Source organism: Dendrobates tinctorius, unplaced genomic scaffold, assembly GCF_039654945.1.
Source record: "Dendrobates tinctorius isolate UK_male_01 unplaced genomic scaffold, ASM3965494v1 ptg000266l, whole genome shotgun sequence".
NCBI lineage: Eukaryota > Metazoa > Chordata > Amphibia > Anura > Dendrobatidae > Dendrobates > Dendrobates tinctorius.
In genome coordinates, this window is record NW_027361933.1 from 41154 (window position 1) to 56637 (window position 15484).

The 15484-nt window shown below is 41.6% G+C and overlaps 1 protein-coding gene across 4 annotated transcripts in view; it reads left to right on the forward strand.

The window, feature by feature from the left end:
* Window positions 1–661: 661 nt before the first annotated feature.
* The window catches only part of LOC141069560 (uncharacterized), a 118401-nt gene continuing 103578 nt past the window's right edge, over window positions 662–15484 (forward strand). For 2 of the 4 annotated variants that reach the window (XM_073559219.1, XM_073559218.1), the window contains exon 1: window positions 1113–1198. In XM_073559219.1, coding sequence (XP_073415320.1) covers window positions 1156–1198 — 43 coding nt within the window. In that variant the 5' untranslated portion in view covers window positions 1113–1155. The other 2 variants (XM_073559221.1, XM_073559220.1) reach the window with 2 other exon arrangements.

The following is a 15484-nucleotide window of genomic DNA, read 5'->3' on the forward strand; positions in this document are numbered from 1 at the left end:
CCCTTCTTAAAAAGTTGGGAGGTATGGGAAAACTACAATCCTGCAGGTGGGAGTATCAAAATCGGGACTGTCCCGCTGGATCCAGGACGGTTGGGAGCCCTGCTGTGTTATCTGCAGTGTTAAAAAAAAAAAAATTAAGAGGGGGCTTGAGCCCCCCAATCTTTTCTGACCCTAGCAATGCTCCTGTGTAATGCTAATAGCAGCAGACCCGTCAGCTGATATAAGGCCCCTGAATATGTTGGCCACAGTGCCAACACTGGCTCCAGGCCCCTCTGCCAACTGTTCGTGTAATGTAACCTAAATGTATGATTTTACAATGTTAGGATTTGGGGCCCCACTTTGTCTAAAACCGGCCCTGGTGGCAGGGCGGCATTTTTGTCCCAGTCCGACCCTGGACAGCAGGCTTGTCGGCCGCGGCTACTGAGGACACAAAGTGGATCTGTCTTGGTCGCTGCTACCCAGTAACCTACAGGTGGCGCAAGTCTGACACCAACAAGTGGCACAGTGTCAGAGAGAAAGGACTGAGGCCGGTGTGACCGCGCGCTGTGATCATGACACCATCCGCGCCGGAACTTTAGCAGCAAGTCCCACAAACCAACGCGCGTGCCTCATGACGTTTGGTTTTAGCCTCGAACGGAAACTGGAGATGACCGGCAGCATTTACCATGTGGGGAGGAGCGCTTAATGTCGGCAAATGTAAGCGACGCTCCTCTGACGTCAACCAAAGGTCCTGCCTACTAAGACAAGGGCAGTTCCCATTGGCCCATGGACATCACATGACTGACATCATCAAAGGTCCTATAGCAGTACACTACAAAGTAAGTACAGCTACAGACCAGAAAGGAGCAAACGTCCCAGCTAGCCTCCCTCCCATAATGCTCGGGCCCTAGTTTATGATGTCTGTGTGTCACCTTCTTCTGCCATTTCTACCGCCGGATACCATACACGGTTGTTGGGTTCAGTTTCGTCTAAAAAGAAAAAAAATTAGTAGTGATCTATGCATGGGACAGATCACGTGACCGTGACATCATCAAAGGTCCTGTAGTCACCGAGTAACGGAGAGTCAGCACAAGTAGATGTGTGAGGGCCGGCAGCAGGTAGGTCTCCAGGGAAGGCGGGCTCCGCACCCAGGGCAGTCACTGATAGTGGGGTGTCATGGGAAAGCCGAACAGGAAGCTGCACAAGGGATTCTTACTAAGTAAGGAGCCAGAATAGGATTCCTGGACACGGAGCTAGGGGAGCAACATGGAATACAGAGGACTGAGCGCATATTCCATATATACAGCTGTATAGTGTATGCCCTGTGCTTGTTATATGGGAATGTACATGGAATATGTGCAGAATACAGAGGACTGAGCACATATCCCATATATACAGCTGTATAGTGTATGTCCTGTGCTTGTTATATGGGAATGTACATGGAATATGTGCAGAATACAGAGGACTGAGCACATATCCCATATATACAGCTGTATAGTGTATGCCCTGCGCTTGTTACATGGGAATGTACATGGAATATGTGCAGAATACAGAGGACTGAGCGCATATCCCATATATACAGCTGTATAGTGTATGCCCTGTGCTTGTTATATGGGAATGTACATGGAATATGTGCAGAATACAGAGGACTGAGCACATATCCCATATATACAGCTGTATAGTGTATGCCCTGCGCTTGTTACATGGGAATGTACATGGAATATGTGCAGAATACAGAGGACTGAGCGCATATCCCATATATACAGCTGTATAGTGTATGCCCTGCGCTTGTTACATGGGAATGTACATGGAATATGTGCAGAATACAGAGGACTGAGCACATATCCCATATATACAGCTGTATAGTGTATGCCCTGTGCTTGTTATATGGGACTGTACATGGAATATGTGCAGAATACAGAGAACTGAGCGCATATCCCATATATACAGCTGTATAGTGTATGCCCTGTGCTTGTTATATGGGAATGTACATGGAATATGTGCAGAATACAGAGGACTGAGCACATATCCCATATATACAGCTGTATAGTGTATGCCCTGTGCTTGTTATATGGGAATGTACATGGAATATGTGCAGAATACAGAGGACTGAGCACATATCCCATATATACAGCTGTATAGTGTATGCCCTGCGCTTGTTACATGGGAATGTACATGGAATATGTGCAGAATACAGAGGACTGAGCGCATATCCCATATATGCAGCTGTATAGTGTATGCCCTGTGCTTGTTATATGGGACTGTACATGGAATATGTGCAGAATACAGAGGACTGAGCGCATATCCCATATATACAGCTGTATAGTGTATGCCCTGTGCTTGTTATATGGGACTGTACATGGAATATGTGCAGAATACAGAGGACTGAGCGCATATCCCATATATACAGCTGTATAGTGTATGCCCTGTGCTTGTTATATGGGAATGTACATGGAATATGTGCAGAATACAGAGGACTGAGCGCATATCCCATATATACAGCTGTATAGTGTATGCCCTGTGCTTGTTATATGGGAATGTACATGGAATATGTGCAGAATGCAGAGGACTGAGCGCATATCCCATATATACAGCTGTATAGTGTATGCCCTGTGCTTGTTATATGGGACTGTACATGTAATATGTGCAGAATACAGAGGACTGAGCGCATATCCCATATATACAGCTGTATAGTGTATGCCCTGTGCTTGTTATATGGGAATGTACATGTAATATGTGCAGAATACAGAGGACTGAGCGCATATCCCATATATACAGCTGTACAGTGTATGCCCTGTGCTTGTTATATGGGACTGTACATGGAATATGTGCAGAATACAGAGGACTGAGCGCATATCCCATATATACAGCTGTATAGTGTATGCCCTGTGCTTGTTATATGGGAATGTACATGGAATATGTGCAGAATACAGAGGACTGAGCACATATCCCATATATACAGCTGTATAGTGTATGCCCTGTGCTTGTTATATGGGAATGTACATGGAATATGTGCAGAATACAGAGGACTGAGCGGATATCCCATATATACAGCTGTATAGTGTATGCCCTGTGCTTGTTATATGGGACTGTACATGGAATATGTGCAGAATACAGAGGACTGAGCGCATATCCCATATATACAGCTGTATAGTGTATGCCCTGTGCTTGTTATATGGGAATGTACATGGAATATGTGCAGAATACAGAGGACTGAGCGCATATCCCATATATACAGCTGTATAGTGTATGCCCTGTGCTTGTTATATGGGAATGTACATGGAATATGTGCAGAATACAGAGGACTGAGCGCATATCCCATATATACAGCTGTATAGTGTATGCCCTGTGCTTGTTATATGGGAATGTACATGGAATATGTGTAGAATACAGAGGACTGAGCGCATATCCCATATATACAGCTGTATAGTGTATGCCCTGTGCTTGTTATATGGGAATGTACATGGAATATGTGCAGAATACAGAGGACTGAGCGCATATCCCATATATACAGCTGTATAGTGTATGCCCTGTGCTTGTTATATGGGAATGTACATGGAATATGTGCAGAATATAGAGGACTGAGCGCATATCCCATATATACAGCTGTATAGTGTATGCCCTGTGCTTGTTATATGGGAATGTACATGGAATATGTGCAGAATAGAGGACTGAGCGCATATCCCATATATACAGCTGTATAGTGTATGCCCTGTGCTTGTTATATGAGAATGTACATGGAATATGTGCAGAATAGAGGACTGAGCGCATATCCCATATATACAGCTGTATAGTGCATGCCCTGCGCTTGTTATATGGGAATGTACATGGAATATGTGCAGAATATAGAGGAATGAGCGCATATCCCATATATACAGCTGTATAGTGTATTCCCTGTGCTTGTTATATGGGACTGTACATGGAATATGTGCAGAATACAGAGGACTGAGCACATATCCCATATATACAGCTGTATAGTGTATGCCCTGTGCTTGTTATATGGGACTGTACATGTAATATGTGCAGAATACAGAGGACTGAGCGCATATCCCATATATACAGCTGTATAGTGTATGCCCTGTGCTTGTTATATGGGAATGTACATGGAATATGTGCAGAATACAGAGGACTGAGCACATATCCCATATATACAGCTGTATAGTGTATGCCCTGTGCTTGTTATATGGGAATGTACATGGAATATGTGCAGAATACAGAGGACTGAGCGCATATCCCATATATACAGCTGTATAGTGTATGCCCTGCGCTTGTTATATGGGAATGTACATGGAATATGTGCAGAATATAGAGGACTGAGCGCATATCCCATATATACAGCTGTATAGTGTATGCCCTGTGCTTGTTATATGGGAATGTACATGGAATATGTGCAGAATAGAGGACTGAGCACATATCCCATATATACAGCTGTATAGTGTATGCCCTGTGCTTGTTATATGAGAATGTACATGGAATATGTGCAGAATAGAGGACTGAGCGCATATCCCATATATACAGCTGTATAGTGTATGCCCTGCACTTGTTATATGGGAATGTACATGGAATATGTGCAGAATACAGAGGACTGAGCGCATATCCCATATATACAGCTGTATAGTGTATGCCCTGCGCTTGTTATATGGGAATGTACATGGAATATGTGCAGAATATAGAGGACTGAGCGCATATCCCATATATACAGCTGTATAGTGTATGCCCTGTGCTTGTTATATGGGAATGTACATGGAATATGTGCAGAATACAGAGGACTGAGCGCATATCCCATATATACAGCTGTATAGTGTATGCCCTGCGCTTGTTATATGGGAATGTACATGGAATATGTGCAGAATACAGAGGACTGAGCGCATATCCCATATATACAGCTGTATAGTGTATGCCCTGTGCTTTTTATATGGGAATGTACATGGAATATGTGCAGAATAGAGGACTGAGCACATATCCCATATATACAGCTGTATAGTGTATGCCCTGTGCTTGTTATATGGGAATGTACATGGAATATGTGCAGAATACAGAGGACTGAGCGCATATCCCATATATACAGCTGTATAGTGTATGCCCTGTGCTTGTTATATGGGAATGTACATGGAATATGTGCAGAATACAGAGGACTGAGCACATATCCCATATATACAGCTGTATAGCATATGCCCTGCGCTTGTTATATGGGAATGTACATGGAATATGTGCAGAATAGAGGACTGAGCATATATCCCATATATACAGCTGTATAGTGTATGCCCTGTGCTTGTTATATGGGAATGTACATGGAATATGTGCAGAATACAGAGGACTGAGCGCATATCCCATATATACAGCTGTATAGTGTATGCCCTGCGCTTGTTATATGGGAATGTACATGGAATATGTGCAGAATATAGAGGACTGAGCGCATATCCCATATATACAGCTGTATAGTGTATGCCCTGTGCTTGTTATATGGGAATGTACATGGAATATGTGCAGAATACAGAGGACTGAGCGCATATCCCATTTATACAGCTGTATAGTGTATGCCCTGTGCTTGTTACAGTCATATGTAAAAGTTTGGGCACCCCTATTAATGTTAACCTTTTTTCTTTATAACAATTTTGGTTTTTGCAACAGCTATTTCAGTTTCATATATCTAATAACTAATGGACTCAGTTATATTTCAGGATTCAAATGAGGTTTATTGTACTAACAGAAAATGTGCAATCTGCATTTAAACAAAATTTGACCGGTGCAAAAGTATGGGCACCCTTATCATTTTCTTGATTTGAACACTCCTAACTACTTTTTACTGACTTCCTGAAGCACTAAATTGGTTTTGTATCCTTATTAAGCTTTGAACTTCATAGCCAGGTGTATCAAATCATGAGAAAAGGTATTTAAAGTGGCCACTTGCAAGTAGTTCTCCTATTAGATTCTCCTATGAAGAGTGGCATCATGGGCTCCTCAAAACAACTCTCAAATGATCTGAAAACAAAGATTATTCAACATAGCTTTTCAGGGGAAGGATACAAAAAGTTGTCTCAGAGATTTAACCTGTCAGTTTCCACTGTGAGGAACATAATAAGGAAATGGAAGAACACAGGTACAGTTCTTGTTAAGCCCAGAAGTGGCAGGCCAAGAAAAATATCAGAAAGGCAGAGAAGAAGAATGGTGAGAACAGTCAAGGACAATCCACAGACCACCTCCAAAGACCTGCAGCATCATCTTGCTGCAGATGGTGTCACTGTGCATCGGTCAACAATACAGCGCACTTTGCACAAGGAGAAGCTGTATGGGAGAGTGATGCAAAAGAAGCCGTTTCTGCAAGCACGCCACAAACAGAGTCGCCTGAGGTATGCAAAAGCACATTTGGACAAGCCAGTTACATTTTGGAAGAAGGTCCTGTGGACTGATGAAACAAAGATTGAGTTGTTTGGTCATACAAAAAGGCGTTATGCATGCGCTGTATTGTTGACTGATGCACAGTGACACCATCTGCAGCAAGATGATGCTGCAGGTCTTTGGAGGTGGTCTGTGGATTGTCCTTGACTGTTCTCACCATTCTTCTTCTCTGCCTTTCTGATATTTTTCTTGGCCTGCCACTTCTGGGCTTAACAAGAACTGTACCTGTGTTCTTCCATTTCCTAACTATGTTCCTCACAGTGGAAACTGACAGGTTAAATCATTGAGACAACTTTTTGTATCCTTCCCCTGAAAAGCTATGTTGAATAATCTTTGTTTTCAGATCATTTGAGAGTTGTTTTGAGGAGCCCATGATGCCACTCTTCATAGGAGAATCAAATAGGAGAACTACTTGCAAGTGGCCACTTTAAATACCCTTTCTCATGATTTGATATACCTGGCTATGAAGTTCAAAGCTCAATGAGGTTACAAAACCAATTTAGTGCTTCAGGAAGTCAGTAAAAAGTAGTTAGGAGTGTTCAAATCAAGAAAATGATAAGGGTGCCCATACTTTTGCACCGGTCAAATTTTGTTTAAATGCAGATTGCACATTTTCTGTTAGTACAATAAACCTCATTTGAATCCAGAAATATAACTGAGTCCATCAGTTATTAGATATATGAAACTGAAATAGCTGTTGCAAAAACCAAAATTGTTATAAAGAAAAAAGGTTAACATTAATAGGGGTGCCCAAACTTTTACATATGACTGTATATGGGAATGTACATGGAATATGTGCAGAATACAGAGGACTGAGCGCATATCCCATATATACAGCTGTATAGTGTATGCCCTGCGCTTGTTATATGGGAATGTACATGGAATATGTGCAGAATACAGAGGACTGAGCGCATATCCCATATATACAGCTGTATAGTGTATGCCCTGCGCTTGTTATATGGGAATGTACATGGAATATGTGCAGAATACAGAGGACTGAGCGCATATCCCATATATACAGCTGTATAGTGTATGCCCTGTGCTTGTTATATGGGAATGTACATGGAATATGTGCAGAATACAGAGGACTGAGCACATATCCCATATATACAGCTGTATAGCGTATGCCCTGCGCTTGTTATATGGGAATGTACATGGAATATGTGCAGAATAGAGGACTGAGCATATATCCCATATATACAGCTGTATAGTGTATGCCCTGTGCTTGTTATATGGGCCTGTACATGGAATATGTGCAGAATACAGAGGACTCAGCGCATATCCCATATATACAGCTGTATAGTGTATGCCCTGTGCTTGTTATATGGGACTGTACATGGAATATGTGCAGAATAGAGGACTGAGCGCATATCCCATATATACAGCTGTATAGTGTATGCCCTGTGCTTGTTATATGGGAATGTACATGGAATATGTGCAGAATATAGAGGACTGAGCGCATATCCCATATATACAGCTGTATAGTGTATGCCCTGTGCTTGTTATATGGGAATGTACATGGAATATGTGCAGAATACAGAGGACTGAGCGCATATCCCATATATACAGCTGTATAGTGTATGCCCTGCGCTTGTTATATGGGAATGTACATGGAATATGGGCAGAATATAGATGACTGAGCGCATATCCCATATATACAGCTGTATAGTGTATGCCCTGTGCTTGTTATATGGGAATGTACATGGAATATGTGCAGAATACAGAGGACTGAGCGCATATCCCATATATACAGCTGTATAGTGTATGCCCTGCGCTTGTTATATGGGAATGTACATGGAATATGTGCAGAATACAGAGGACTGAGCACATATCCCATATATACAGCTGTATAGTGTATGCCCTGTGCTTGTTATATGGGAATGTACATGGAATATGTGCAGAATAGAGGACTGAGCGCATATCCCATATATACAGCTGTATAGTGTATGCCCTGCGCTTGTTATATGGGAATGTACATGGAATATGTGCAGAATACAGAGGACTGAGCGCATATCCCATATATACAGCTGTATAGTGTATGCCCTGCGCTTGTTATATGGGAATGTACATGGAATATGTGCAGAATACAGAGGACTGAGCACATATCCCATATATACAGCTGTATAGTGTATTCCCTGTGCTTGTTATATGGGAATGTACATGGAATATGTGCAGAATACAGAGGACTGAGCGCATATCCCATATATACAGCTGTATAGTGTATGCCCTGCGCTTGTTATATGGGAATGTACATGGAATATGTGCAGAATACAGAGGACTGAGCGCATATCCCATATATACAGCTGTATAGTGTATTCCCTGTGCTTGGTATATGGGAATGTACATGGAATATGTGCAGAATACAGAGGACTGAGCGCATATCCCATATATACAGCTGTATAGTGTATGCCCTGCGCTTGTTATATGGGAATGTACATGGAATATGTGCAGAATATAGAGGACTGAGCGCATATCCCATATATACAGCTGTATAGTGTATGCCCTGTGCTTGTTATATGGGAATGTACATGGAATATGTGCAGAATACAGAGGACTGAGCACATATCCCATATATACAGCTGTATAGTGTATTCCCTGTGCTTGTTATATGGGAATGTACATGGAATATGTGCAGAATACAGAGGACTGAGCGCATATCCCATATATACAGCTGTATAGTCTATGCCCTGCGCTTGTTATATGGGAATGTACATGGAATATGTGCAGAATACAGAGGACTGAGCACATATCCCATATATACAGCTGTATAGTGTATTCCCTGCGCTTGTTATATAGGAATGTACATGGAATATGTGCAGAATATCGAGAACTGAGCGCATATCCCATATATACAGCTGTATAGTGTATGCCCTGTGCTTGTTATATGGGAATGTACATGGAATATGTGCAGAATAGAGGACTGAGCGCATATCCCATATATACAGCTGTATAGTGTATTCCCTGTGCTTGTTATATGGGAATGTACATGGAATATGTGCAGAATACAGAGGACTGAGCGCATATCCCATATATACAGCTGTATAGTGTATGCCCTGCGCTTGTTATATGGGAATGTACATGGAATATGTGCAGAATATAGAGGACTGAGCACATATCCCATATATACAGCTGTATAGTGTATTCCCTGTGCTTGTTATATGGGACTGTACATGGAATATGTGCAGAATATAGAGGACTGAGTGCATATCCCATATATACAGCTGTATAGTGTATGCCCTGCGCTTGTTATATGGGACTGTACATTGAATATGTGCAGAATACAGAGGACTGTGCGCATATCCCATATATACAGCTGTATAGTATATTCCCTGTGCTTGTTATATGGGAATGTACATGGAATATGTGCAGAATATAGAGGACTGAGCGCATATCCCATATATACAGCTGTATAGTGTATTCCCTGTGCTTGTTATATGGGACTGTACATGGAATATGTGCAGAATATAGAGGACTGAGTGCATATCCCATATATACAGCTGTATAGTGTATGCCCTGCGCTTGTTATATGGGACTGTACATGGAATATGTGCAGAATACAGAGGACTGTGCGCATATCCCATTTATACAGCTGTATAGTGTATGCCCTGTGCTTGATATATGGGAATGTACATGGAATATGTGCAGAATACAGAGGACTGAGCGCATATCCCATATATACAGCTGTATAGTGTATGCCCTGTGCTTGTTATATGGGAATGTACATGGAATATGTGCAGAATACAGAGGATTGAGCGCATATCCCATATATACAGCTGCATAGTGTATGCCCTGTGCTTGTTATATGGGAATATACATGGAATATGTGCAGAATATAGAGGAATGAGCACATATCCCATATATACAGCTGTATAGTGTATGCCCTGTGTTTGTTATATGGGACTGTACATGGAATATGTGCAGAATAGAGGACTGAGCGCATATCCCATATATACAGCTGTATAGTGTATGCCCTGTGCTTGTTATATGGGAATGTACATGGAATATGTGCAAAATACAGAGGACTGAGCGCATATCCCATATATACAGCTGTATAGTGTATGCCCTGTGCTTGTTATATGGGACTGTACATGGAATATGTGCAGAATAGAGGACTGAGCGCATATCCCATATATACAGTTGTATAGTGTATGTCCTGCGCTTGTTATATGGGAATGTACATGGAATATGTGCAGAATAGAGGACTGAGCGCATATCCCATATATACAGTTGTATAGTGTATGCCCTGCGCTTGTTATATGGGAATGTACATGGAATATGTGCAGAATACAGAGGACTGAGCGCATATCCCATATATACAGCTGTATAGTGTATTCCCTGTGCTTGTTATATGGGAATGTACATGGAATATGTGCCGAATACAGAGGACTGAGCACATATCCCATATATACAGCTGTATAGTGTATTCCCTGTGCTTGTTATATGGGAATGTACATGGAATATGTGCAGAATATAGAGGACTGAGCGCATATCCCATATATACAGCTGTATAGTGTATGCCCTGTGTTTGTTATATGGGACTGTACATGGAATATGTGCAGAATATAGAGGACTGAGCGCATATCCCATATATACAGCTGTATAGTGTATGCCCTGTGCTTGTTATATGGGACTTTACATGGAATATGTGCACAATATAGAGGACTGAGCGCATATCCCCTATATACAGCTGTATAGTGTATGCCCTGTGCTTGTTATATGGGAATGTACATGTAATATGTGCAGAATACAGAGGACTGAGCGCATATCCCATATATACAGCTGTATAGTGTATGCCCTGTGCTTGTTATATGGGAATGTACATGGAATATGTGCAGAATAGAGGACTGAGCGCATATCCCATATATACAGCTGTATAGTGTATGCCCTGTGCTTGTTATATGGGAATGTACATGGAATATGTGCAGAATAGAGGACTGAGCGCATATCCCATATATACAGCTGTATAGTGTATGCCCTGTGCTTGTTATATGGGAATGTACATGGAATATGTGCAGAATAGAGGACTGAGCGCATATCCCATATATACAGTTGTATAGTGTATGTCCTGCGCTTGTTATATGGGAATGTACATGGAATATGTGCAGAATAGAGGACTGAGCGCATATCCCATATATACAGTTGTATAGTGTATGCCCTGCGCTTGTTATATGGGAATGTACATGGAATATGTGCAGAATACAGAGGACTGAGCGCATATCCCATATATACAGCTGTATAGTGTATTCCCTGTGCTTGTTATATGGGACTGTACATGTAATATGTGCAGAATGCAGAGGACTGAGCACATATCCCATATATACAGCTGTATAGTGCATTCCCTGTGCTTGTTATATGGGAATGTACATGGAATATGTGCAGAATATAGAGGACTGAGCGCATATCCCATATATACAGCTGTATAGTGTATGCCCTGTGTTTGTTATATGGGACTGTACATGGAATATGTGCAGAATATAGAGGACTGAGCGCATATCCCATATATACAGCTGTATAGTGTATGCCCTGTGCTTGTTATATGGGACTGTACATGGAATATGTGCAAAATATAGAGGACTGAGCGCATATCCCATATATACAGCTGTATAGTGTATGCCCTGTGCTTGTTATATGGGAATGTACATGTAATATGTGCAGAATACAGAGGACTGAGCGCATATCCCATATATACAGCTGTATAGTGTATGCCCTGTGCTTGTTATATGGGAATGTACATGGAATATGTGCAGAATACAGAGGACTCAGCGCATATCCCATATATACAACTGTATAGTGTATGCCCTGCGCTTGTAATATGGGAATGTACATGGAATATGTGCAGAATACAGAGGACTGAGCGCATATCCCATATATACAGCTGTATAGTGTATGCCCTTGCGCTTGTTATATGGGACTGTACATGGAATATGTGCAGAATAGAAGACTGAGCGCATATCCCATATATACAGCTGTATAGTGTATGCCCTGCGCTTGTTATATGGGAATGTACATGGAATATGTGCAGAATACAGAGGACTGAGCACATATCCCATATATACAGCTGTATAGTGTATGCCCTGTGCTTGTTATATGGGAATGTACATGGAATATGTGCAGAATGCAGAGGACTGAGCGCATATCCCATATATACAGCTGTATAGTGTATGCCCTGTGCTTGTTATATGGGAATGTACATGGAATATGTGCAGAATAGAGGACTGAGCGCATATCCCATATATACAGCTGTATAGTGTATGTCCTGTGCTTGTTATATGGGAATGTACATGGAATATGTGCAGAATATAGAGGACTGAGCGCATATCCCATATATACAGCTGTATAGTGTATGTCCTGTGCTTGTTATATGGGAATGTACATGGAATATGTGCAGAATACAGAGGAATGAGCGCATATCCCATATATACAGCTGTATAGTGTATGCCCTGTGCTTGTTATATGGGACTGTACATGGAATATGTGCAGAATAGAGGACTGAGCGCATATCCCATATATACAGCTGTATAGTGTATGCCCTGTGCTTGTTATATGGGAATGTACATGGAATATGTGCAAAATACAGAGGACTGAGCGCATATCCCATATATACAGCTGTATAGTGTATGCCCTGTGCTTGTTATATGGGACTGTACATGGAAAATGTGCAGAATAGAGGACTGAGCGCATATCCCATATATACAGCTGTATAGTGTATGCCCTGCGCTTGTTATATGGGAATGTACATGGAATATGTGCAGAATAGGGGACTGAGCACATATCCCATATGTACAGCTGTATAGTGTATGCCCTGTGCTTGTTATATGCGAATGTACATGGTATATGTGCAGAATACAGAGGACTGAGCGCATATCCCATATATACAGCTGTATAGTGTATGCCCTGCGCTTGTTATATGGGAATGTACATGGAATATGTGCAGAATACAGAGGACTGAGTGCATATCCCATATATACAGCTGTATAGTGTATGCCCTGTGCTTGTTATATGGGAATGTACATGGAATATGTGCAGAATACAGAGGACTGAGTGCATATCCCATATATACAGCTGTATAGTGTATGCCCTGTGCTTGTTATATGGGAATGTACATGGAATATGTGCAGAATACAGAGAACTGAGCGCATATCCCATATATACAGCTGTATAGTGTATGCCCTGTGCTTGTTATATGGGAATGTACATGGAATATGTGCAGAATAGAGGACTGAGCGCATATCCCATATATACAGTTGTATAGTGTGTGCCCTGCGCTTGTTATATGGGAATGTACATGGAATATGTGCAGAATACAGAGGACTGAGCGCATATCCCATATATACAGCTGTATAGTGTATGCCCTGTGCTTGTTATATGGGAATGTACATGGAATATGTGCAGAATAGAGGACTGAGCGCATATCCCATATATACAGCTGTATAGTGTATGCCCTGTGCTTGTTATATGGGAATGTACATGGAATATGTGCAGAATAGAGGACTGAGCGCATATCCCATATATACAGTTGAATAGTGTATGTCCTGCGCTTGTTATATGGGAATGTACATGGAATATGTGCAGTATAGAGGACTGAGCGCATATCCCATATATACAGTTGTATAGTGTATGCCCTGCGCTTGTTATATGGGAATGTACATGGAATATGTGCAGAATACAGAGGACTGAGCGCATATCCCATATATACAGCTGTATAGTGTATTCCCTGTGCTTGTTATATGGGACTGTACATGTAATATGTGCAGAATACAGAGGACTGAGCACATATCCCATATATACAGCTGTATAGTGTATTCCCTGTGCTTGTTATATGGGAATGTACATGGAATATGTGCAGAATATAGAGGACTGAGCGCATATCCCATATATACAGCTGTATAGTGTATGCCCTGTGTTTGTTGTATGGGACTGTACATGGAATATGTGCAGAATATAGAGGACTGAGCGCATATCCCATATATACAGCTGTATAGTGTATGCCCTGTGCTTGTTATATGGGACTGTACATGGAATATGTGCAAAATATAGAGGACTGAGCGCATATCCCATATATACAGCTGTATAGTGTATGCCCTGTGCTTGTTATATGGGAATGTACATGTAATATGTGCAGAATACAGAGGACTGAGCGCATATCCCATATATACAGCTGTATAGTATATTCCCTGTGCTTGTTATATGGGACTGTACATGGAATATGTGCAGAATACAGAGGACTGTGCGCATATCCCATATATACAGCTGTATAGTATATTCCCTGTGCTTGTTATATGGGAATGTACATTGAATATGTGCAGAATATAGAGGACTGAGCGCATATCCCATATATACAGCTGTATAGTGTATTCCCTGTGCTTGTTATATGGGACTGTACATGGAATATGTGCAGAATATAGAGGACTGCGTGCATATCCCATATATACAGCTGTATAGTGTATGCCCTGCGCTTGTTATATGGGACTGTACATGGAATATGTGCAGAATACAGAGGACTGTGCACATATCCCATATATACAGCTGTATAGTGTATGCCCTGTGCTTGTTATATGGGAATGTACATGGAATATGTGCAGAATACAGAGGACTGAGCGCATATCCCATATATACAGCTGTATAGTGTATGCCCTGTGCTTGTTATATGGGAATGTACATGGAATATGTGCAGAATACAGAGGACTGAGCGCATATCCCATATATACAGCTGTATAGTGTATGCCCTGTGCTTGTTATATGGGAATGTACATGAAATATGTGCAGAATGTAGAGGAATGAGCACATATCCCATATATACAGCTGTATAGTGTATGCCCTGTGCTTGTTATATGGGACTGTACATGGAATATGTGCAGAATAGAGGACTGAGCGCATATCCCATATATACAGCTGTATAGTGTATGCCCTGTGCTTGTTATATGGGAATGTACATGGAATATGTGCAAAATACAGAGGACTGAGCGCATATCCCATATATACAGCTGTATAGTGTATGCCCTGTGCTTGTTATATGGGACTGTACATGGAATATGTGCAGAATAGAGGACTGAGCGCATATCCCATATATACAGCTGTATAGTGTATGCCCTGCGCTTGTTATATG